The sequence below is a fragment of the Dromiciops gliroides genome, chromosome 4 (genome assembly GCF_019393635.1).
Source record: "Dromiciops gliroides isolate mDroGli1 chromosome 4, mDroGli1.pri, whole genome shotgun sequence".
Taxonomy (NCBI): domain Eukaryota; kingdom Metazoa; phylum Chordata; class Mammalia; order Microbiotheria; family Microbiotheriidae; genus Dromiciops; species Dromiciops gliroides.
The window spans coordinates 98173423-98199749 of NC_057864.1; the positions used below are offsets into that span (position 1 = coordinate 98173423).

Genomic DNA, 26327 nt, shown 5'->3' on the forward strand with positions numbered 1-26327 from the left:
AACTATGTATGGGCAATTGAGTTTCCAATTAGTACCAACTGCACCCAATGCCGGGAACACATCCCCTGTAATCTCTTTCTAGCCAGTTGTCTGACCCCCTTACCATGTCTGGGTTGAAATCTTCCAAAGCTGCTGCTGCTTCTTAGGCTCTGTGTGTGTGTGTGTGTGTGTGTGTGTGTATACATGCATGTGTGCACGCACGTGTGTGCTCCAGACAGGTGCAACAGATCTCTCCTGTGGACCTCCGAAGTCTGGAAAATTGTCTCATCCTGACCTTTTGTTGGCTCTGACACTCCAAAATTGGATTTGAGGCATTGAAGTTTTTTGGAGGTGAAAACTGAGAGAGTTCAGCTAAGTTGCTGCTTCTAACCCAGCATCTTGGCTCCATTTCTAAAAGAACTCATAAAAGTAAATTTAAAAAAATTTTTTTTAATTATATTTTAAAAAACATAGTACAGAAGCATCAAAATATCTTTTTACATGCATATGTGAAGTTATCAACTGGCAAAGCAACATGTGGCACAAATATGAAATAATCCCTGAAAATGTCTTCTTAGAAATTGTAAACAAGTATGTTTACTGGACTGGAGGGGAAAGAAAACTAAGATCTTTTCTTAATGGAAAAAGATTTTTAATCTTCTCAAAGTAATTCTGAACAGAGGACAAAAACAGATCCTTTATTTTCAATCTCACTTATTACAGACAGAATGGCAATCTTTAGCAATTATATGAAGGTAAAGAAGACATGTACAACTCCTGCTGTCCAAATCTGACATATCCAACAGTAACAAAAATCATCTCCTATATCCTCACCTTACAAATATGCTCTGTTTAGTCAGATACTATATGATAGTAATTTGTAGAATTTTCATTGATATTGCACAATGACAAGATTATCTAAAGTGGCACAATTAGTTACTTCTGAGAATGACTTTTATCATGTTTTTTAATAATGTCCATAAGATTATCACCAGTTACTAGGGTATTCTGCCCCTGGTTAACTCTTTGCTGTTCTTTTCTCTTCTGTTCATGGAGATAAGGGGAGTTTAGTAATTGAGGAGGAAGAATGGATCCTGTTGGTTTGACTCTCTTCACAATATCCCAAAAAAGCTTCTTTGTGTTGTTATTGATGAAAGTAATTGCAGTTCCATTGTGACCTAATCTTCCTGCTCTTCCAACCTGTAAATGAAATTCAAAGGATCATTTAAAATCTTAACCTCCATTCAAATGGAAAAAAAAGGGAAGACATAATTTTAATAAGCTTTACTAATATTAGCTTTCCTATTATCAAACCTTAGGAACAGAAATTACTTTTTAAAGAACTCAGGCTATAATCTTTAGTTAAATGGGGGATTATCTACCAGTTTTAGAATACTAGTCCCACCTGAAATGTGACACTAAAGCTATTTCATCAATGGTGTCTGAAAGCGATAAACTCACATGGAATATCATAATTCATTCCCATTCAAAGAACTGAACTTATGGATTCTATAAGAACTGCTCTGAGGGCTGGGAGGGATTGATTGTGCTATAGGGAGCTGGTTTCCTACTCAAAGTCTCCAACAGCAATTAAATCACAGGTTGGTCTTCCTCCTTCCCCAGTGGTGGACAAGAGACCACCCAGAGAAAGACTTGGGCAAACATAACTCATGTCTCTTATAGCTGTTCAGATACGCATTCTATAATCCATTTCCAGAAATCTGTTAAAGTTCAGATTGGTTTTCTAAGTTTGGGTAAAGCATTTTAAAGTAATTCAAAATTAGCTACAGTGTCACCATAGTCTGAAAACAGTTGATGTTAATGCAAACATCAAATTATCTCTAACTTAAACTAAGCAAAATAAACCAAAACTATTCTTAAGTGGGAAATAATCGCTACTTCCCTCAACCAATTCATCAACATTCTTGAAGCCAGGATGTCTGTCTGCCAGTATAGCTCAATCTGCTCATCTACAAATAGGCATGTTTCCACATGTGGTCCATGATATATTCACAATGGTTGACAAACAACATCCTCTACTTAAGTACTGCTTAGATTCTTCATCATGGCCCGGAGGGGACCCCAGGGTTTTTAAGTTCTGAGCTTGTCAAAAGCGAGCTCTGACAGGTCATGGAAAGATTTCATATTTAACCCTGGAAATGGACAACGTGTCTAAGGATCTGTCTAACTAATTTCAAGGTCACTAGCTTCTGAGGGTCTTTTTAATATTTTTATTACAGTAGCAAACAGAACCATTTGCCAAGGTATATAGAAGCTTCGATCTACACTAGTACAAAGAGTGGTCGGTCATGTTAATGAAAATCAAGGTGTGTTTTTTAAAGTGTAATCCTTAGATGGCTTCACAATATTTATCAGTCTGACAAAAGTATTTTACCACACATTCCATACTTACTAATGTTAATAGCACCTGATATTTGTAACTGATGGCATTCTAAAGAATTATACTAATGCACAAATAATGCTAGAGAACCAGAAGTCCTTAGGGATCATCTACCCCAACCCCTTCAAATGAAGTGACTTGTAGAAAGTCATAGACCAAGTTACTGGAAGAAGAGTGACTAGGATACAGGATTTCCAATTTCTAGTCCAATATTCTTCCCTGTAAATATTTTTTAATGAGATATTTTATTTTTTCCGTTACATGTAAAGATAGTTCTCAACTTTTGTTTATACATGCTTTACAATTTCAGATTTTTCTCCCTCCCTCCCCTCCCTCCCCCCTCCCCTAGACAGCAGGTAATCTGATATAGGTTATATCTATATATCTCTATACATATACATATAGATATATATATGTAAATATTTTTTAAATTAATTATAATCTAGTTTCTTTAGGATTAAATTAATTTGTTTCAGGTGGGCCTCATACTAATTTGGCTTGTTGACTGATACTCAGTAATTATGCACTCCCCCACCCCATCCAAGTCAAACTTCCAGCACTCTTATCCAGAACCATCTGGAAAAACATCTACAAATCTCTGCCCCCCCCAAATCATCCAAAATAGCCTGCAAAGTTCATGCATTTTGGTAGAAAAGACCCTCATTTTCACACAATAACAACCAATCCCATGTACTAGCCCATAGCAAAATTCGAGTGGCAGCAACAGTGGGTTACAAGAGTCAGGCATACTAACAGCAACCAGAAAAGGCAGCTGGCAATGAGGGAGGAGAAAAAGGAAATTAAGAAGCATACAGAAGACTAGGCAGGATGGTCTGGAGCCCTTTAGTGAAGAGTTATCGGCTTCACATTCCTCAAGAACACCACTAGATTACAACCCAGCACGATAACTGATCTAACAAAGTCAATCCAGATTCATCAGTACAATATAGTACACAGGACATGGGGCTATGAGTGAGAAGACTTGGGTTCTGGTCCCACTTTTGCTTGTGTAAGCCCTATACAAGGCATTAATATTTCTGGACTTAGCTTCCTATCTACAGAATGAACATATTGGATCAAATGAGCTCTATTGATCTATACCTGTACATTCAGTAGACACTGATTAAAGCAGCAGGAAAGTATCAACTGTTTTTAGAAAGATTTTCCTCAAAATGGTTAAATTAAAAGAATGTTTCAGTGGCAAAGTGGGCAAGCTTTGGTTATCTGAAAAATTTGCTCCCATGGACCACCTCCAAAAAAAAAAAGATTTTATTATATAAATATACAATCATGATTACCATGTTTCCAATTTCCATAGGTGCCTAAAAATAGCTCCCAAGCAACTGGTGGGATAACCAGGCCAAACCCAGAGGTTAAAGTCCAGAGCTGCTATCCTTAGCTCTGGAAACCAAATCTGGAAGTTACTGCTTGGTCTGAGGTGTACACTTGTGCAGCTCTCATTTCTCAGGTGATTTCCAGAGCTGCACATCTAAAACCCAGACAAACCCTTCTCTCCAGCAGAGACTCACATGAGGCAGGGTGGGAACATTTGATGGTGTCTCATTCCAGCAAACAAGTAACAGGGAACAGGCTCTGAAAGCCATAAGCAGCTGCCAAATTGAACATATCTGGAGCTGCAGAGTAGATGGCCTTGGCACACAGCCCAGATCCCAAAGTGTCCCATGTTGCTACTCCACTTTAAAGACCCATCCTCTATCTTAGCAGGCAGGTGAACGCAACAGGCAAGAAGAGTCATCCACAACTCATTCCTTCCTAATTCCAGTACACGCTGGGCAAGGACATGTGCAGAAGGCTTTTGTGAGAAGGGAAAGCCCTCTTTATGTGGGAACCCATGGCTGACTATAAATGGATGGAGGCAAGACTTTCACCAAACAGAAAGATTCTTAAGGGTTTTGCTCTGATGTATTAATTTAAATAGCAATCTCTACTGGAAACGAGAGGGAAGATTCCTATCAGTGGGCTCACAGAACCATTAAAGGGAACCTAAAAACAATTCCCAAATAGAGTTTTAGGATACCAGAGAAAACCGTTTTTACCTGATGGACATATTCATCCATACTAGAAGGCATATCAAAATTGACGACCAGTTTGACATTGATCAAGTCTAGTCCTCGTCCCAGGACTCCAGTGCTTACTACAACTTCATATTCTCCTTGAAATAATCCCTGTCAAGAAAGCATTCATTAAAATATAAGCTTCCATATGAAGAATTACAGAGTCTCTAGAAAGTTGAAGAATTAGCTCATATACCTTCTCCTCCATGAAACCTTCCATGATATTCTCCCACCAAAACTTGTTTCACAGTATTATAGCAAAAGCTTAAAGGGACCCGAGAGGCCATCTCGTCTGTAGAGAGTGTTGTTTATAGCTTGGACACTCTATGATAAACCCCTCATTTTACAAAGCTGAGGATGAGAGAGATGAAGTAACTTCCCAATATCACACAAGTGGTAAGCATCAGTCAGAATTTGAATGTGGGTCCTCGGATTCCAAATGCAGTCCTTTCCCCCCTCTTTCCTCAACTCCTCAGATTTCTCCCAGCATATGTCTAAACCTCTACATGTACTTCTGATTCTATTAGCTGCATGTGGGCAGCAACGTGACGAAGTGGATAGAGTGCTGGGCCTTGATTCAGAGTTCAAATCTGACACTTTCTAGTTGCGTGACTCTGGGCAAGTCACTTAATTCTGTTTGCCTCAGTTTCCTCATCTGTAAAATGAATTAGAGAAGGAAATGGCAAACTGTTCCAGTGTCTTTGCCAAGGAAACCCCAGATGGGATCACAAAGAGTTGGGCAGAAATGAAAAGAATGAAAAACAAAAGCTATAGGTATATGTCCTATGTCCCCAGTGAGGGCAAGGCTCATAATGTTGATCACTTGACACCAAGGCCAATACCCTGCACATTGACTATGTATTATAAACTTCTTTGCTTCAGAGTAAATAGGCTTATGTGTTTCCATTGTCGGAGAGGGGCAAAAAAGGTAGAGATGAGTCTCATTGTGATTCAAAAGCAATAATAACATACAAGGTACAGGTCATGGAACTTGAGAGTTTAGTGCAGCCCCCTTATTTTCTAAAAGAGAAGGACAAGAAGGTCGAAGGAAGTGAAGTGATTTGCTTCCATGTAATAAGAAGGATGTAGGAGTTCATGATGGTCATGGGGGTTATAATCTAACTCAAAATAAAATCAAATCTATGACAGAGTAAAACTTAATAAAAGGATTTTCGTTTATGTTACTCAGGGATCCCTGCAATGATTTGCTGTTATAACATTTTGAACAAAGAGTTAGGAAAAAGTCAGGAGGTTCCCACACAGTGTTATACTAAAAGAAAGGAGCATCCTTTCAAATATACCTGCTCTTCACAGGTAAGACTTACCCATAGTCCTTCAAATACTACATCTCCTTCAGTAACTAACCAATCCAAATCCATCTTCCTTTCTGGGAAAGCAACATTTTGGGGGTGAGAAGCAGAAATTGATGGTAGAGAGGGGAAGGATTAGAAAGTGATGGAACCAGTAGAATTTAAATTTCTTGATGCAGTGCTCTTTCATTTTTGTCTTGGTCACCTTAGTACCCAGCACAATGATATGCATTTAATAAATGTTTGCTGAGTTAAAGATAGATTCGAATGACAGAGAAAGATTAAATAGGTACAACTTTCTTTTTAATCCATGTTCAGCAGATCTCTGTATTAGTAGATAGCTGTAAACCTAAGACACTGTCATTTTTTACAACACTTTCATATATTGCCTTCTCTCCTTTCATATAACACCATATATTGCCAAATATAAAATGCTATATCTGAATCCTAGCTCTAAGTACAAATAAAAGAGCCACGAGGACTGTAGATAATACTCTGTGTGGTAGTAAGGATTAAAAGAATACTGACAGCTCAAAGCAGGGGTTGGCAAACTATGGCTTATAGGCCAAATCCCTTTGGTTATCTGCTTTTATACTGTCTGTGACCTAAGAATGGTTTTTACATTTTTTAATAGTTTTATTGTATTTAAAGATAAATTAAAGACATAGTTTAACAGGGATATATGTAAACTTTCATTTTGATCTGAAAACTCAATTTCACAAGTACAAATAGGCCAAAATGTTCAAATAGCAGTTTAGGTTAAAAAGATCTTGAGTCCTTGTGGGATACAAGCTCAGTACAGGTCAAGTGTGATAGGGCAGCCAAAAAAACTCTATATCATCTTGGGCTGCATTGAGAGATATAGCTTCCAATAACAAAATAATAATAACCTCCCTATACTTTGCCCTGGTCAGATTGTGCCTGAAGCACTGTGTCAAATTCTGGGCACCACATTTTAGAAAAGACAATGATAAACAGATCATCAAAAGAAAGGGGCCAAGAGTTGTAAAGGGCCTCATATTTATGCTACATAAGAATCAATAAAAGGATCTAGGAATGTTAAATATGGGGCGGGGGATAACTGTCTGCATAAATCTGAAGGACCATTGTATCAAAAAATATGAGACACATTTTATTTAGGCCCAGACAGAAGAACTAAGGAACAATGGAGGTAAGTTGCAAAGAGGCAATTTTAGGCCTGATACAAGGGAAATGTCTTAATAATCAGAACTCTCCAGAAAAGGAATGGTCTTGTTCCAGAGGATCTCCTACATTCCCCCCCCCCTTATTTTATTTTATTCATTTTTTTTTTTTTGCGAGGCAATGAGGGTTAAGTGACTTGCTCAAGGTCACACAAATAGTAAGTTTCAAGTGTCTGAGGACGGATTTGAACTCAGGTCCTCCTGAATCCAGGGCTGGTGCTTTATCCACTGTGCCATGTAGCTGTGGTTCCCCCCCCTTTATTTTACAGGTGAAAAAATGGAGGTTAAGTGACACGTTCTAAGTCATATAGGTAATAACCAGCAGAGTCAGATCTTCTAACTCCAAACCTCCTGTTGTTGCTCCTGTTAGTAGACCATTTTTCAGGCATGTTGTAAAAATGACTCTTTTTTTTTTTTCAGATATAGATTGGCCTAGATGGCTGCTGATGCCCCTTCTAGAAGTTTTGAAAATCGATGATTTAACAACCTGAATTTCTGAATGCTGAGTTAATTTTATGATATCCTAAGAAAGGCACAAGTTAAAAACTTCTTAAATTTGTGTATTAATATGAGGAAAGGCCATTGTAAATGATTAAGGTTTTGAATTGTAGGCTAAATACAGTTGTTGTTTTTTTTTTAAAGGACACATTCAAGTACAGCTAGGAGGCAAAATCAAAAAGATCCATAGGGAACTGGGATTTGTTTGAATGAACACATAGAAAGGGATTAACAATACACTATTTTATGTGAAATTCTACATTTTCTAAAGATCTGTCCTTTCAAGAAACTTAAACATCCCCATAATCTCCAGTAATCTTGCTAACACTATTAACTTATTTAGCAAAACTTCTGCCCCAGTGATGACAATTTCAGAATGAAGGGGATTTAAGCTTGTGAAGATCTGACCTCTACTTCAAAGATGAACAATAACTTCCTTTAAAATCTTAGGGTAACAGTAAGGTCTGTAAGAATTGGGTAGTGACACATAAGTGAAAATGAGACAATGTACACGGCATGTTTGGTTTTGTTTGTTCGAATCACACAGAATAAATAGGAGAGTCAAACCTGCAATATCCTTGTTCTTTCTACTTGTGGCTTATCTGAATGCATAGATATGCTTTGCAACCCAGTGATCTTATGAACTGCATCACTCAAAAGGTCAGCTCCTAGTTTGCAGTCTACAAACACGAGCACCGGAGGCTTAAAGAGTTTGTCATCCTGAAAAAAAAAAAGTCATTTGAAAAAGCTATTTTAGGTTATTCTTATCACATGGCCTATGGTGGAAAATGCTTCTGAGTCTATTACATTTAGCACACCGGCTAAACGGTTATTACAACTGATATGGGATAAAAAGGGGTTTATTCCAACAAGCATCTTGTTTAAAATATTCTCCCAAGGGTCCACAACCCAATTATTTTCTTCTTCTCAGAAGACAGAACTAAGATAGACCCAGACACCTCTTACCGCCTTAAGGATAATAGAATATTAAAATGTAACAAAACAATTCTGAAGGATTTATGATGAAAAATACTAACCAGCCCCAGAGAAAGAACTGATAGAGTCAGATTGAAGCATACAGTTTAACTTTTTTCATTTTTGTTGATTTTTTTTGGGTCTGTGTTCTCTTTTGCAACATGACTAATATGAAAATGTTTTACATGACTGTACATGTATAATCTATATCAAAGTGCTTGCCTTCTCAAGGAAGAGAGAGGGTAGAGAAGGGAGGGAATTTAGAACTCAAAGATTATTTTTAAAAATGAATGTTTAAAATAGTTTTTTACATGTAATTGAGAAAAAAATAAACCATTTTAAAAAAAGAATATTAAAATGTTCATCCTTAATTTAAATCCTAAAAATAAAAATAAGTGTGGTGCTAAATAAATTTTCTCCTATGTACTTAAAGCTAATTTTTAACCCTGGACAAATGGGTTAAATACATGAGGGAGGATATTTTAAAGAAGATGCTTATTTCAATAGGGCAAACCTCTTTCTTGGGGGTCCCCTTTTAAAAGAAGCCATACTTTATCATTAATAATTAAGAAAAATGTAAATCAATCTCTCTCTCTCTCTCTCTCTCTTCCCCTCCCTCCCTCCCCTCCCCTACATTTTTGTACCCTAGCATGAACGTACTAGAAACACATCATAAGCCATTAGGGACAATGAGCACACTTTACATACTTCTTGCAGAGGGGTAAGTAACACATATAACTAAAGTACTCTAGTTACTTAGAACTTTAAAAATTTAGCCAGTGTCCACATTCACCTAAAAGGATTGCATGGCACAGAGGAGAGAGTGCTGACCTTGGAGATTTAGAATCTGTCCTCATATACTCACTAGCCCTGAGACCCAGGGCAAAAACTTAATGATCCTCAGCTTCCTCATCAGTAAAATGAAGGGGCTGAAGTGGATAGAGCACTGGCCCTGGAGTCAGGAGGGCCTGAGTTCAAATTCAGCCTCAGACACTCAACACTTACTAGCTGTGTGACCCTGGGTAAGTCACTTAACCCTCATTGCCTCGCCAAAAAAAAAAAAAAAGTGACTGACTCAGTGGCCTTTAAAGTCCCTCTAAGTTCTCTAAGGTCCCAGCTCTAAATCTAGGATGCTATGATTTATGATCCTAAATGAAAATGTTAAGATTTTTCTATATGAAAATTCGAGAAAATGAAGAGAAAAAGAATTTAAACTTTAAACTTTCAACTCTAAATATCTAATTTTCTTATGACTTTCAGGAAAAGCTAGAAAAAAAGTAGAATGTCATCAAATTTTCATACTGATTCTACCTAAAATCATTATTGTAAAAATTGGGAGAAAAAATGTACCCATTGTCTGTCAACTTTAAATGTAAAAGTTTATTTCTCTACTCACATTTAAGATCTCAAATAACTTTTTCTTCTTGGAAGGTTCTTCTACCCACAAAATGATCTGGCGGACATTGGGACAGGGCAGATTTTTTTCTCCAATGATAATTCTCACAGGGTCATGTAGAAGTTGGCTTGCCAGGTGTTCTATGCTTGCTGGAATTGTGGCAGAAACCAAAAGGGTCTGACGGTCAAGAGTAGTGTTTTCCAAAATATCAAGAACTTGCTGTTGAAAACCCATTTTTAACATGGTATCAGCCTAAAATGAAATCATTATAAAGTTACAAAGTGATATACTTATAGAAAAAAAGTAGATAACACTTCAACATTATAAATATCAATGTATCCATCATATAAGAAAAATAAAAATAAACCATTTCACTGGTTTTTTTAACTCTTCATTTAACTTTGTCACAGCATTCAAATATTTTAAAAATTGGCCTGCTGTTCTCTAGATGTAGCATATAAATGGTTGTATCTTAATATTATCGTCTCACTCTATTTTTTTGAGTCATTCACACGTGAAAAACCAACTGCCTGAAGCCAAAATGTAAAACAAATATCAACTCTAAAGCAGACATATATATGCACACAGAGTACTGAGCCTTAGGGGGTAGTACACTGGGTACAAAAGCCCAAAGCCAAAATCGTATTCCTCACACAATGACTACTACAGGACTTCAGGAAGGTACTCTCTCTGAATTTCTTGTGTGTAAATCTAAGTAATAATATTCCCTATCCAGTTGCAAAGAAAGAAGGTGGAAAAGATTAGATAATGTGTTATTCCCTTTAGAAGTAAAAGGAGTGTGAGAGGTCAGATAATGAAATGGAAAATTCCCTGGACAAGAAGTCAAGAACTGATTTTTGGTCTTGCTTCTGAGACTTACTATGTAGTACTATATTCTGGGCAAGTTACAACCTCTCCTTGTCTCACTTTCTTCATCTTTAAATTAAATGGGGATAATAATGCTAGTACCTGCTATGTCACAGGGTTGCTAGGAAGAAAGTACTTTATAACAAAGATAATAGGTGACATTGATGTAGCACTTTAATACTTGCAAAGCACTTTACATAAATTAACTCATTAATATACTATATAAATTCAAAGTATAATTAAAGATTAAAACTTCATATACTTTGGTATAATATCTTACTTAAATGAGTGATGGCTATTAAATAGTCTAAATATACATTGGGGGGGTTTTTTGGTGGGGCAATGACTTGTCCAGGGTCACACACAGCTAGTGTCAAGTGTCTGAGGCCACATTTGAACTCAGGTCCTCCTGAATCCAGGGCCAGTGCTTTATCCACTGTGCCACCTAGCCGCCCCCTTAAATATACATCATAACATAAATGTGAGTTATTGTTCTTACCCTGAAAATACAAAAGTCAAGAGTAAAGAAGACAAGAGACTTGATAGACAAGGGAAAAAAAGCTTAAAAACCCTATGTCCTGTGGTAAAAAATGAAAGCTTTTAACTAAAATTTAAGAGTTGGCTAAACAATAACTGAAGGATGCCAGTTTTTGAAGGACTGCCCTTTCGGGGAGAAGAGCGTGAGGAACAGTCGTGCATCTGCTAATGCTTGGGAGAGCGTGACCAAGCACTCCACTTCCGGGGTGCGAGCTTAAAAATGAGGAGAGAATGGAAGTGGTCTCTCTCGCTCTGCACACACACGCTGACTCAGGTTTGAGAGCATGTTCTAGTGATTGGCCCTGGTCCTCAGTAGCAGCACGTGCTTGACGAGGTTCTCAGCCTCAGAGGTGGCTTTGGGATTCCGTGAGTTTTATAAGGAATATAGACTAAGCTTAGATCTAAGACTATTTGTATTTCTACTTTCCTATTTCACTAATCAGCATCACCTTGTTTGTTGGCTAATTAATTCCCAAACAATAAAAGCTAAGTAATCTATCTCTAATTAAAGCTCAGAGGCTTCTTTCTCTTGCTGGTCTGGAAGATATATATAAGGGAAAGGTTAAAGGGAATTTTAATGCTCTTATATCCAATTTTAAATCTCACAGTCCCCTTTACTGCCAAACTTCTTAAACAGCCAGCATACTCCTGGCTGCTTCCATTTCACCACTCTTCATTCCACCCTTAGTCTCTTGTTATCTGGTTTCAAACATCAATATTTTACCAAATACTATACTTTCAAATTTCGACAATTCCAAAATATTGTCATTCCAGTAAAATCTGAAGGCCTTTGCCTAGTCCTCATCCCGTGTTACTTGCCTGCAACACTGAACACTGTACTTGTAACTTTGACTTCTGTGATACTATGGTAATCAGTTTTTCTTTCTTGTCTCAATTCTGTACAGAATCCTTCTCAAATTCCTTGTGCCAACCCTCCAACCTCCAGGCTTAGTCACTGGCCCCTGATTTTCTTTCATTTTCAAAAAAGAGGTTTTAATGATGATTTCATTCTTTTTAATACAACAGTCATTATCTAGTATGCCTCCATGCCCACAGAACTCTTCCCTTGTAACAAATAACCTTTATTTTCTTCACTCTTCCTCAGATAAATCATCCTATCTCATGGTTTCAATTATTATCTCAATCAATCAAGTATTTAATAATCATCTTGATTAAATTGATTAATAATAATAATAATAATAACACTTACTATGTGCCAGGAATCATGTTAGACACTGGGGATGTGAGTATAAAAAATGAAATGATATCTACTCTAAATGAATTTATATGCTAAAGGGGGAGACAAGTACATAAAAATATACAGCATAAATAAAAGTTAACTTGTACATATATTTACACACACACACCCCATAGTTAAATACAGAGCACTATGTGGAAGAAGAATCAGCAAGGCTTCTCTGATGATGACCCCAGGCTCCTCAGTTCCAGCCACCCACATGATATCAGAAGTTCCTTTGTCATCTCAAATTCAACATATTTAGACTATACTCATTCTCTCACCCCACCTGACGTGCTATTTTAAAAGATAACATCACTATCTTCCATCCCCTGCTTTCACATCTCATCAGTCACTAAATCCTGTTCAATCCTCTTTCACAATACTTCTCCCACTCAGCCCTTCCTCCAGATTTCTCCTTCCAAGGCCCTTGTTGTAGGCCTCCCTTCACACACCTGCAGCATTCCTACAACAGCCTCTCTGCTGGCCTTTCTGAGACCTGGTCCTACTCTTCTTCAATCCGCTTTGTACACTGTTACAACCAAACTCATCTCCCTAAACAATGCCTTGCTCAAGCAGCTATAATAGCTTCCTACTATATCAAATCCAAACTCTTCTGCCCAGTTTTTAAGGACCCCATAATGTGATTCCCCAGTCCTATCTATCCAACTTTATTCCCCTCTAGTTCCCAAGACAAATCCTCAGCTTCTGTCTCACAGAACCCACGGCATACATACTTTCTCTTTTTTTTCCATATAAATATTTTATTATTTTCCAGTTACATTTAGAGATAATTTTCAACATTTGTTTTTATAAGATTTCTAGTTTCAAATTTTTCTCCCTCCCTACCCTCCCTCCACCCTCCCCAAGACAGCAAATAATCTGATATAGGTTATATATGTACAATCACATTAAACACATTTCTGTATTAGTCATGTTATGAGAAAAGAATCAGAGCAAAAAGGAAAAACCTCAAAAAAGAAAAACAATAACAAAAACAATAGAAATAGTATGGTTCAATCTGTACCCAGATTCAACAGTTCTTTTTATTTTTTTCTGGATTTGGAGAGCTTTTTCCATCATGAGTCCTTTGGAACTATCTTGGACCATCGTATTGCTGAGAAGAATCAAGTCTATCACAGTTGATCAAGACACAATGTTGCTCTTACTGTGTATAATGTTCTCCTGGTTCTGCTCACTTCACTCAGCATCATTCCATTCAAATATTTCCAGGTTTTTCTGAAATCTGCCTGCTCATCATTTCTTACAGCACAATTGTATTCCATTACATTCATATACCACAACTTGTTCAGCCATTCCCCAATTCATGGGCAACCCCTCAATTTCCAATTCCTTGCCACCACAAAAAGAGCAGCTATAAATATTTTTGTACCTGTGGGTCCTTTTCCCTTTTTTATTATCTCTTTGGGAAAAAGACCTAATAGTGATATTCCTAGGTCAAAGGGTATTGTGGTAAGATTATTGGAATTTGGCTGACTGATTGGATGAGCCACACCAGTCCTGCCCTGAAGGGACATGCTGCTGATGTCAGCAGGAGAAACCACTCTCCACAGGCAGTTTCGAAGGACCTCCCCTTTTGGGAGAGAAAGAGTAAACACTGGCTGAGGGGAGCTCAATCTCTTCCGGAGTCACTTTCTTCCCAGTGGGAGTCACTTTCTTTCCAGTGGCGTGAGCAGCACAGGAGCAGTTTTTGTCCTGTGAGCCCTAGCCGCTTTCCATTGAAGCTACGAGCCCCAGGTGGTGAGTTAACATAAAAGCCCTGCTTTCTTCTGAATTAGCTGAACTCGAAGTGAGTTTGGGGATTGTATAGACGTAGGTTAGAGTTAGGAGGATTATCCGTATTTCTTTTTCCCTATTCCCTTATCTTTGATTTTTATTAACTTCACTTTTGCTGTTTATTTTATTCCCATTAATAAAACCGGATTTGTTTGTGGAAAAGAGGTTGTTAGGCTCCTTTCTTATTGGCCTGGGAGAAATATCAAAAAAGGCAGTTTGGAGGGGAGAGAGCTTTGGACCTAGAAGTCCCTCATTATTTCCAGGACCCCAATATTACAGTGAGCCACTCAATTAACTCTCCATATATTAAATTTGGCCCTCACAGTACACAAAGCTTTATAACCCTTTGGGCATAGTTCCAAACTGCTCTCCACAATGGTTGTATCAGTTCACAGCTCCACCAACAATGCATTAGATACATACTTTCTCTTGCCTCGATCTTGCTACATGCTCCTCCTCCTCCTTGGAAAGTCCTCCCTTCCCTCTCTACTCATCCAGACTATGTTCAAGTCCCAAATTCAAGTGAAATTATATAATGACAAGCATTAATTTTATCCTTAACTTCTTTCAAAGTTATCTTCCATAAAAAAAGAAAACTTTTAGCATGATCAGGCCCTATTCACTAATTTCCCCTGCTACACAACTTACCATTAAGTTACAGTATAATGTTTTAGATATCACGCTGTCCTGTTCAATGATTGTTTCAAATATGTTTATCTTCCTTCTCCAACTAGAGTACAAGCTTCCTGTAAGATGGAAATGTTTCATCTGTCCTTTATACACTGTAACACCTAACAGAGTATAGGGCATTTAGCAGGGACTCAATAAATACTGGAAGAATAAAAAGAACTCAAGTGAAGAGCACTAAGGATAAAAAGTTTCAATTTTAACACAAAACCAATTTATCAGATTAATAATTTGAGAACAATTTGCAAACTTTTCTAACCAACCAATGTGACAAAGTTTGAGATCCCATATAATCTATATGCAGTATGATCTATACAGTTTTGGCAAAAAGTCAGCCTTGATTGGGGGAAGCTAGGTGCCCTGGATTCAGGAGGATCTGCATTCAAATCCGGCCTCAGACACTTGACACTTACTAGCTGTGTTACCTTGGGCAAGTCACTTAATCCTCATTGCCCTGAGAAAATGAATGAATGAATCAACAAATAAATAAATAGAGTCAGCCTTGATAAATCATTCTCTTAAGGCATTGCAAGCCCAGCTAAGATAAGATCAAGTTCTTGCTAATCAAGGAATCCTGGGTTTTTAAAAAATTTCATTTTTAGTTCTTAATTCTCTTCCTCCCATTCCCCCATCCTCTCCCCCAAACATTGAGAAGACAAAAAACACAATATGTATTACACATATTAAGTCAAGAAAAACATATTTCCATACTAATAGTGTTGTTTTTTAAAAAGCAAGGAAAATAAAGAAAAGAAAAGATGTTTCAATCTGTACTCAAAGTTCACCAGTTCTCTCTCTGGGGGTAGATAGCATTTTTCATATTGAGTCCCTTGGAAATCTCATGGACCATTGTACTTATCACAAGACTTATCACTAAGTCTTCCACATTTGATCACTGTTACTGTGTACAATGTTGTCATAGTCCTGTTCACTTCACTTTACTTCACGTAAGTATTCCCAGGTTTTTCTGAAGCATTCCCCCAAGTATTCAATCATCTTCATATACCCTACTGTATTCAATCATTCCCCAATTGATAGAAGTCCCCTTAGTTTCCAATTCTTTCCCATCACAAAAAGAGCTGCTATAAATATTTCTGTACATAAAAACCCTTTTCCTTTATCTTTGATCTCTTTGGGATACAGTCCTAGTATTTGATGGGTCAGAGGATATACATATAGCGCCTTGGGCATAATTCTAAATTGTTCTCCAGAATGGTCAGACCACTTTGCAACTCCACCAACAGTGTATGTGTTCCTATTTTTCCACATCCTCTCCATCATTCATCATGTTCCTTTTTTATCATGTTTAGCCAACCTGATAAGTGTGAGGTGGTACCTCAGAGTTGTTTTAATTTGTATTTCTCTAATCAAAAGTGATTTAGGGAATTTTTCAAATCACTATTGAGAGGTTTTATTTCTTCTCTTGAAAACTGCCTGTTCATATCCTTTGACCATTTATCAATTGGTGAATGTTTCTTATTTTTATAAATTTGACTTAATTCCCCATATATAAGAGCATTTCTTTCTTTCTTTCTAAAGAGCATTTCTTAAGAGGCAGAGCATTCTTCTTCCTCAGGCACAGAGATGAGAGCTCTGAGTCAAAAGCATACCACCTTGTAAATGCAAATGTATGTTATGGGGTCAGGGGAAAAGGTTACTGTCCTTTGAGTATATGTGGCTCACACTGGCTTTGCTGCTTTTTTAGACCAGAGGTTCTTCACATTTTTTGTGCCATGGACCCCTGGGCAGTCTGGTGAAGCATATGAATCCTTTCTCAGAACCATGATTTTAAATGCATAAAATCAAATGTATAAAACTGAAAAGGAAACCAGAGGCTAGTGAAAATAAGGATGTATTTTTTTTCCCTATACAAGTTCACAGATTGCCTAAATCAATCCACAGATCTGTTAGGGGCCCAAGGACAGCAAGTTAAGAACCCCTGTTTCTGGAGAGTCTTAGGTTTCCAACATTAAAAGTTGCCTCAAATCACATTATACAATTTGTATTTAAAAAAATATATATATATATATATTAAAAACACTTACTTCATCTATGACAACTATTTTTATACCGCTGAGTTCCACAGAGCTCTGTTTCATTATTTCCAGAAGTCTCCCAGGAGTTGCTATTATAACCTTACAGAAAGAAGAAAGGCAAAATTAGGAGGAAAAAAAATCAGATAACTATTTTTGGGGTCAAAGACTGTGATTTCATATATGTTGGGATAGTCCCTCCTACTTCCAATAAATGATATATGGTAAGCCAACAAAAGGTCTAACAAATACAGTGTTATTCTACCTTTCAAATACACCACAGAGTAATTCAATGGCAAAATCAGAACAGTGTCTGACAAAGTAGGTGCTTAATAAATGTTTACTGACTAACTGAAATTGCAGAGTGGGAAGAGATTTCAGAGATTATCTATTCCAATCACACATGGACAGTAAATCCTTCTACCTCAGCCCTTCCTCTGTCCTTACTGGGATAGTCATCTAATAGTCATCTAGCATCTACATGAAGACCTCTGGGGATGAGGAGATCACTACAATCCACTTGGGGCCAGACAACTCTACTTCTCAGGAAGTTTTTCCTTACACTGAGCCAAAATGGAGCCTTTCTACAACACACACTTCCCTGCTAGTTCTGCCCTCAGGAGCCAAGAAGATCAAGTCTAATCCTTCTTTTCCCCTACAACCCTTTAAATGTTTCAAGTCTGCTCTCATTACTCCCCCCGCCCCCCAATCTTCTCTTTTTCAGGCTAAATTTCTTCTGAAGGAAGATTTTGTTTTGGGGACACGTTGCAGGATGTGCCCATTCTATTTGTTCTTTTCTTGAAACTTCCATGCCACATGTGTAAAAAGGTGGGGCCTTGCTAGCATCTCCCTGCCCAGGATATCAGAGACAGGGCATGAATCAGATGCACCTGAGAGGGAATCTTTCCTCTCCCTATACACATCCATGGTACATCCTGACATCATGAAACTGCCCTAATGTAGAGGTGACAAAGGACCTGGGCATCCTGCCCATCAACCAGAAGGAAGTGATTAGAGACTGGCAGATCCTGAGTGTGCCAAACACAAGGGCAATCTCTTGCAGTATCATCACTGACCACTGGCCCCCCCCCTGCTCTGAAGAGCACTGTGAATGAGGTTTCAGAAGCCTCCTTGCTTATAGCTTTAATTACCTCCATCTCTAAGACTTCTCATGTTAGGCTTTAAGCCTTCTCTTGAAACACATCCTAATAAAGGTTTGCTGCATTAAGCAACCTCAGGGTTCTGGTTGCCTTGCTTACGACTCAGTGCAATCTGTCAACGTCCTTCTTAAAATGTGCCTGGAACTGAACAGAATAACACAGATCTACTCTGAGATGACACAGTGGAGTCATAAACTCCCTTGTTTTGGATGCTATATTCTCATGCATGTAGTTCGTGTTTGCATTAGCTCTGGGGCTATCATGTCACATTGTTGAATCATACTGAGCCTGCAGCCCATTAAAACAAGTCAAGCCGTTTTCTCAGTCCTCTACTGTCTAGGCAAATACATTTGTGTTCATCCCTGCTCAGTTGCTTTTCTGCATCCAGGCAGCAGACTTTACATTTCTCTCTATTAAATTTCACCTTATTAGATTTAGTCCATCATTCTAACCTAACTCTCTTTTGAATCTTGGTTCTCTCATTTAACATGTTAATCTCCTCACCTTTGTGTGATCATATTTTCCTATGCCTTCATCCAAATTATTGTTTAAAAAAAATGTTGAACAGAACAGTCAAGGACAATTCACTTGGGGACTCCACTAAAGACTTCCCACCATGATGATATCAACCCATTAAAAACACTCTTTAGGTTGGCTTACATAATTAATTACAAATCTATCTAACTATCTAACTATCATCAAGCCCACATCAGTGCAGTGGAGAGGGCCAGGACTGAAGTCAGGATGACCCAAGTTCAACTCTGGTCTTAGACACTTATTAGCTATGTGGCTCTGGGCAAGTCCTTAACCTCTGTTTGCTTCAATTTCCTCAACAGGGATAATAATAGCACCTAGCTCCCAGGCTGCTGTGAAGATCAAAGGAGATAATAATTATAAAGCACTTAGCATAGTGCCTGGCACATAGCAAGCTCTATATCAATGTTAGCTACCAGGACTACTATTACCTACCTACCTTGTGGCATTGCTGTGAGAATCACATGAGAGAATGTTTGTAAAAAGTGTGTAAATAAGTTTGTAAAAATGTTCTTTATGAGACATTATTCTCTTTCATGCATTTTCCATCAAGTAAATCTGCTTTTCCCTTAGCTCAGTGCCTGGCACATAGTAGATGCTATATCAAGTCTTATTCCTCTTTCTTCCTTCTTGCCTACAAAAAAAAAAAATCACAAGAAACTTTTCCAAATGCCTCACTGGAATATAGGAAGAATGTGTCAATGGAATTCCTTCCATCTACCAGTCTAGTTACCTGTTCAAAGAGGAGATTAAGTTAGTCTAGATCCATTCTTGATGAACCCTCTCATTAATCACCACTGCCCTTCTTTCTTAGCCCTATAATTAGCTATTCTTCTATTCTCCTTGCAAATGTCATTTATCACTTTTACAGGAGCATCTCACATTTAATGGGAAGAAAATGTTCCACAGAAAACATCTTTAGTGTTAAATGTCCGCTTGGAAAGTCTATCTGAAATGAAATCCTACAGTTTCCTTTGGATGGAAACTTTTTTCTTCTTTTGCTTATAAAATGCCATATTAGTTCTTACCTTAACGTTCTGTTTCAGGCGATAGAGCTGGGGAGGTAAAGGCAAACCTCCAACAAGCAGGACTGTTCTCATGTTTGGCAAGCCACACATTAGCTCCTTCGCTTGTCTCTCTATCTGAATGGCTAATTCCCTGGTTGGAGTGAGAATAAGTGCTGATGGAGTTCTGTTCTAGAAATAGAGGAAAGGGGAAAAAAAGACCATCAAGAATACCAACTAATAAATCTTTTTTATCCCTGGGAGGACTCTTCTCCCATCATTATCCCTTAATGACTTTTCACCTTCTGAGGTCCATGAAATGCATTTACACCATTCCCCCCCCCCCCTTCCCGCCCGCCGCTCCCGTTCTTTTTATGTGATTTACCAACCTCTGTCTGCCAGCCTAACATCCTTTCCTTCTTTCTCAGGCTATTTCTTCTATATTCTCAAGCAAGCGATTCCTTCATTCTTGCGTTAGCCTATTGAATTCCTACCCATCATTTAAGCCCAGCCTCAAATGTCACCTCCTTCAAAAAGCCTTCCCTTATGCTTTTGTTAGGGGCCTTGCTACTAAGAAAGTTTAATTTTGTACATGATATAGTTGCCATATTGTATTAATCATATACATATACCATGTTATAGCTGCCATTGTGTCCTGTCCCCTATTGGACTATAAGCTCAATGAAAGCAGAAGCAATGCTTTATCCAAATGTCCTATCTCCCCCTGCACCTAACATAGTGATCTGCAGGCACTTAATGTTTATTACTGTTGTTTTAGGGAGAAGTAGGTAATGTGAGTAAACCATAATGCTTAAACGTATTGTTCAGAAACGAATGGGCAGAGGGCAGCTAGGTGGCGAAGTGAATAAAGCACTAGCCCTGGATTCAGGAGTACCTGAGTTCAAATCCAGCCTCAGACACTTGACACTTACTAGCTGTGTGACCCTGGGCAAGTCACTTAACTCTCATTGCCCCACAAAAAAAAAAAAAAGAAAGAAAGAAAGAAATGAATGGGCAGCTATCTGGTTTAATTCTAAAAAAGACAAAAGGACGTAAAGAGTGGAGCTCAACCATCAGTCACCATCAATCATGCTTTTATCATGCTCTCGATTCCTCCCAAGTCTCCAGGGGGCATTTCCAGGTGGGAAATTATGCAGAGAAAACGAGAAAGAATTTCATTCACAAGCAAGTTTGGTCATTTGTAGGAACTATTCATTTTTTGGATCCTTCATCCAGCTCGTGCATTCCTAGAACCCTAGGGGTGATTTTCTTTTAGATTTGGCACTCATGCCTCTGAACCACAAACCATGCTCAGTTTTGTCACAAAAGAAAGGCAACTGTGAAAACTTTCATTGGCCACATCTGTTTCAATACAGGAGTGCTTGAACCTACAAATAAAATTATACTGATACCAGTTAATAATGTACTGTACCGGGGGCGGCTAGGTGGCGCAGTGGATAAAGCACCGGCCTGGATTCAAGAGTACCTGAGTTCAAATCCGGCCTCAGACACTTGACACTTACCAGCTGTGTGACCCTAGGCAAGTCACTTAACCCCCATTGCCCCGCAAAAAAAAAAAGTACTGTACCCAATGTAGGTGGTTCCTCTGACCTTTTAAATTGATACACATAAAGAAGTTTTGCTTTATTTTTATATATTCTGTTCTATATCCTGTGTTTCTATGTGTACTCACTGCAGCCTCTGAGGCTGAGATGCAGTAAAGTATGTATCTCTTCTCTGCAGCTTGTGCTAATTTTGGCCTAACAATTAACACCAAGAAAACAGAGTTTCTCCACCAGCCAGAAACATACCATGTATACGTGGAAACATCTATTACAGCAAATGGAGAAATATTGACTGATGTGAATCATTTACCTTGGCAATATACTTCCTAGAGATGTATACACAGATGATGGGGTAAACCCATGAATTGCTAGAACTAGCTGCTCAGTGTTTGGGAGGATCTGAACAAAAGTGTGGAAAAGAAGAGGTATTAGACTGCCTACCAAAGTGAAGGTCTACAGAGCCATTGTGCTGACCTCATTATCATATGGCTGTGAAACCTGGGCAGTCTACCAGCACCATGCCAGGAAACTGAATTGCTTCCATTTGAATTGTCTTAGATAGATTCTGAGGATCACCTGGCAAGATACGGTACCAGACACTAAGGTCCTTTCTCAAGCTGAACTGCCAAGCATTCAACTCTACTGCAGAGAGAAAAACTCCAATGAGCTGGCCACGTTGTCTGAATGTCAAATGTAAGTTTTCCTATAGGACAGTTTTACAGAGAACTCCCACAAGGCAAATACTCACATGGAGGTCAGAAGAAAGTTTACAAGGACTCTTTCAAGGTCTTTCAGAACTTTTGAATCAATTTTTTTTGGGGGGGGGCGGGGAGGCAATTGGGGTTAAGTGACTTGCCCAGGGTCACACAGCTTATAGTAAGTGTGTTAAGGGTCTGAGGCCGAATTTGAACTCAGGTCCTCCTGAATCCAGGGCCAGTGCTCTTTCCACTGCGCCACCTAGCTGCTCCTGGAATCAATTTCTTGACACAGAGGACACAGGACCACCCAGCAGAGTACACTCTCATCAGAGAAGGTGCTGTGCTCTACGAGCAAAGCAGAATTGCAGTAGCTCAAAATAAATGTGAGGTGTGAAAATTTAGAGATAACTCCACTCCAAATATTCATATGAACTATTTGTGCACAACTTGTAGCAGAGCCTTCCTAGCTCATATTGGTTTGATCGAACAACAGTCAGCCACACTATATACCTTGACTCCAACATAGTGATGTCATTTTGGTCCTCTTCAGGAACGAAGGACAACTGACAGATGCTTTCTTCTGAATTATTTCTCTATCTATTTATTTAGGAATTCCTTCTTTTCATCTATGCTAGTTGTCCCATATGTGTGTATATAGATATGTATATGAAATTGATTTGTAGTATTCAGAATTTGATTAAAATATTTGGATAAATATGAAAAATACTAATTAGAAATCTGACAGAAATTTATGAGATATTATTCTCTTTCATAAACTTCCCATCAAATCAATATGCTTTTCCCTTAGATGAGCTTTTAAGTAAAATAAAAAACACCTAGCTGATCACAGTAAACAGTCTTTGTTTCGGCTTGGCATTTTGTGGTTGTTTTCTATGATAATTTTTGGAGGAGCTGACTGATCTTGATTACACTGGATGTTTTGTTGTCTAGTCGTTTCAGTTGTGTCCAACTCTTTGTGACTCCCTTTGGGATTTTCTTGGCAAAAATACTGGAATGGTTTGCCATTTCCTCCTCCAGTTCACTCTGCAGATGAGGAAACTGAGACAAACAGGGTTAAGTGACTTACTTGCCCGAGGTTCCACAGCTAATAAGTGACTGAGGTAAAATTTGAACTCAGGAAGATGAGTTTTCCTAGGCCCAACACTCTATTACACTGCAGCAACTAGCTGTACCAGCCTGGCAAACAGTGTTTACTAAATACTTGTTGAAATAATTCTTCATTTTTGTTAAGGTTTCTAATATTTTTTTTTAATTTTTTTTTTAGCGAGGCAATTGGGGTTAAGTGACTTGCCCAGGGTCACACAGCTAGTAAGTGTTAAGTGTCTGAGGCCGGATTTGAACTCAGGTACTCCTGACTCCAGGGCCAGTGCTCTATCCACTGTGACACCTAGCTGCCCCTCTAATATTTTTTTTAAAGGAAAAGAAAAAGGTCACTACACAGTAGTTCTGTTCATGTCTTTGCAATCTGTAAGTACAGGATATTAAGGGAATGGGAGATCAGACTGTACATGTGAACTTTAACTTACTTTTTCCAAAGCTCTGATGATAACAGGAAGTAGGAAAGCTGCAGTTTTTCCCGAGCCTGTGTCAGCACTGCACACTATATCCCTTCCCAAAAGTCCAATAGGAATCATCTGCATCTGAATGGGAGTTGGAACTTCATAGCCTGACTTCTTCAAGTTGCAATTCAAGATTTCAGGAAAACCACAATGTTCAAAGTCTATAATAGGCCTTGGAACTGTTTGGCCCTGTACTGAAATTCCTAGCTGTCTCTTAAGGTTCTCAACCTGGTCATCCTGAAGGTTTAATATAAAAGAGTGTTCTTTATAGGCATAAAAGGCATCAAGTGGGGGAGATTCAGGCTCAGAGCCAGCTTTCTGAAGCTTCATTTTTTCTTCTTTTTCTGTAACTTGTAAAAGATGTTTTGCTTTACATTCCAAGCTACAAACATCTGCCTCAGTCTTATCACAAATATATTCTCCATAACGACCACAAACTACACAGACAGGCTCCCCTGGCTCTGCCCACCGCTGGGTTTTAGCAAAAGATTTTAGTGGCTCTTCTGCAACACAACTGTCTTCAGCACTCTGCTCAGGTTCATCTAAACAAATTGCAGTCAAGTGGCCATCTGGATCTGGCGATGTGCCGTGCCCCGTTGATGGGAAGGAGGCTTCTTCCCCCACTAAGGCAACGTTTGGGATCTCTCTGTCTTCCTCTGACGGCAGCTTTTCTCCTTGTGGTTTAAGTTTCTTAGCCACACAACTCTTGTCATCGTCAGAAACATTCCGTTTGACTTTCAGAGATCTTGGAACAAACATCCTTCAGTATGCTGTTGAGGAAAAGCTATAATGAAATTTATTCCCTCCCTCCACCCCATTCCCAAATCATTCTTTACCAAAAAAAGCACTAGACTACTCCGCATAAAAGTACTAGACCTTTTCTAATCCCTCCTTAATTCTAGTGCCTGCTTTCCCTTCTTTATTTCCTATTTATCTTGTAGATAGCCTGTCTGTACATAACTTGCTTGCATGTGGTTTCCTTTCATTAAATTTTGATCTCTTTAGGATAGGGATCATCTTTTGCCTTTGTAACTCTGTAACTCTTAGCACATTGTGGGACCTTAATGAATGTTTACTGACTAGCGGAATACAATGAAACATTGCGACAAAAAATATTCAAGATCTTGTCGAGTGGCACTATTTATCCGCAAAGCGCATTCAATAACCACGTCTTGGTGGCTAATGGGTTAATTTCATTAAAAGGATCAAATACCATCAAACTTTGGGGGTAACTTTTCATTTTCAAACAGAAGGGAAGCTTTACCAACTCATGGACCATCTGAGATGCAGTAGAAACCTGTTTTCACCTAATAATACCACATTAATGGAGGGATAGAATGGAAAAAAGATATAAACCTTTTATAAGGATTATAAACATTTTATGTTTGGATTTTTCTGTATTCATTTGCGTTTACAAAAAAAGAAGGGGGGGCATTGGCACTTATGGTTACCTTTCAAATTTTTAAAAATTCTTGGAATAAAAACTGAGGGATCGATGCCAATTTCCATTTTGTAGTTCAGACCTCCTTCTCCAAAAACAAAGTCTAATTCATCTGAGTTTCTGGATTGCCAGAGCCCAAGGCGAGGCCCAGACAACGCCCCCCTGCCCAGCCCACCCCATCCCTCTTCCTATAACACGCACTTCTAGTGACCAACCCATCCAGGCGGGGAGGGGATGGGAGGGCCGGGACTCAGCTCCATCCCTCCCCTCCCCCCGTGTAGTGGAATGCTCCGGGCTGCGTAGTCACCGCAGTAGCCTAGAAACCGATCTGAAATTTCCTCCCATTCCCCTTCCCCCCCTCCCCCGCAACCTCGTCCCCTAGTTTTACGTCAGCGGCATTGCTAGGATACGGGGAGGGGGCGGGGAAGTAAGTGCGTCCACGGGAGGTGCAGCAAAAGCCGGGAAGGGACTTCCTCTCTCCTCCTTTTCCTCCGCCTCTTTTCCTCCTTAGGGAGGGAGGAGAGAACAGGAAGGAAGAGAAGTCGTTCCTCCTCCTTCTCTTGGAGCAGCTCCGCGCTCGGGACCATCTCACCCTCCGAGGTCGTCGGGCGCCTCCGCTCCTCGGCTTCGTCGGGTCTTCGGACCTGTGCACCGGCCTACGACGTGCGCTGAGCCGCGCCTGGCCTCCCGGGTTGCTCGTGCGCGTGCGTACGCTCCGGCGCACGCTACGCTTCCCTCCGGGGTTCCCTGTCGGAAACCGGGGGAGAGGACCGCCGGTGAGGGAGGGGACTCGAGGGAGGCGAAGGCGGCGTTTGGCCTGGAAAAAAAGGAAGAGTCGCGAATACCACGGGGAAGACCCGGAGCGAGCTAGCATTTCCGGGGCCAGGCTCGGGGTTGAGGCGGAGCATGCCCAGAAATGGACGCATGCCGCGCTGGGAAGGGCTTGCGGGAGGGAGCGGATCAGCTGCAGCCTCCTGAATGAGGCCTGAGAGCCCGGGCTAGTGAGCAAAGCTCTGCGCTCCTAGCTGGCTAGAGACTGGGGCCTGCAAAGTCCACAAGCATTTAGGAAGCGCTTAGTGCATGCCAGGCTCTGTGCGAAGCGCTGGGAATAACACATAAAGACGAAAAGAAAGACCCTGCACTCAAATAACTTTCGTTCTAATGGACACATAAAAGGAAGCTGGGGTGGGGTGCTTCACCCCAGGGCCTGGTAGAGAATGTCCTGGAGAGTCAGGAATCCCCCTTAAAGGATGAAAGAAAGCACAGTGGGCCAGGGCATCATCCTGACAATGGAAGTCTGGCAGGAACCTAGCAAAAAGGGTGAATTTGAAATGGTGGAGGGCACCTCCAA

General features: G+C 39.4%; 1 protein-coding gene across 2 annotated transcripts; it reads right to left on the reverse strand.

Moving 5' to 3' along the window:
* Positions 1-488: 488 nt before the first annotated feature.
* Positions 489-26149, reverse strand: DDX59 (DEAD-box helicase 59). 2 transcript variants are annotated; one of them, XM_043964001.1, is made up of 8 exons: positions 25387-26149; positions 23503-24295; positions 19717-19884; positions 17007-17096; positions 9837-10088; positions 8033-8185; positions 4438-4566; positions 489-1179 (listed from the first exon to the last, which is right to left on the reverse strand). In XM_043964001.1, the coding sequence occupies exons 1-8, from the start codon at positions 25848-25850 to the stop codon at positions 916-918; spliced, it is 2313 nt and encodes a 770-aa protein (XP_043819936.1). In that variant the 5' UTR covers positions 25851-26149; the 3' UTR covers positions 489-915. The 2 variants fall into 2 exon arrangements, with proteins under 2 accessions (XP_043819936.1, XP_043819937.1); XM_043964002.1 differs by having other exon boundaries at positions 23503-24305; positions 25569-25695.
* Between the last annotated feature and the right edge of the window lie 178 nt (positions 26150-26327).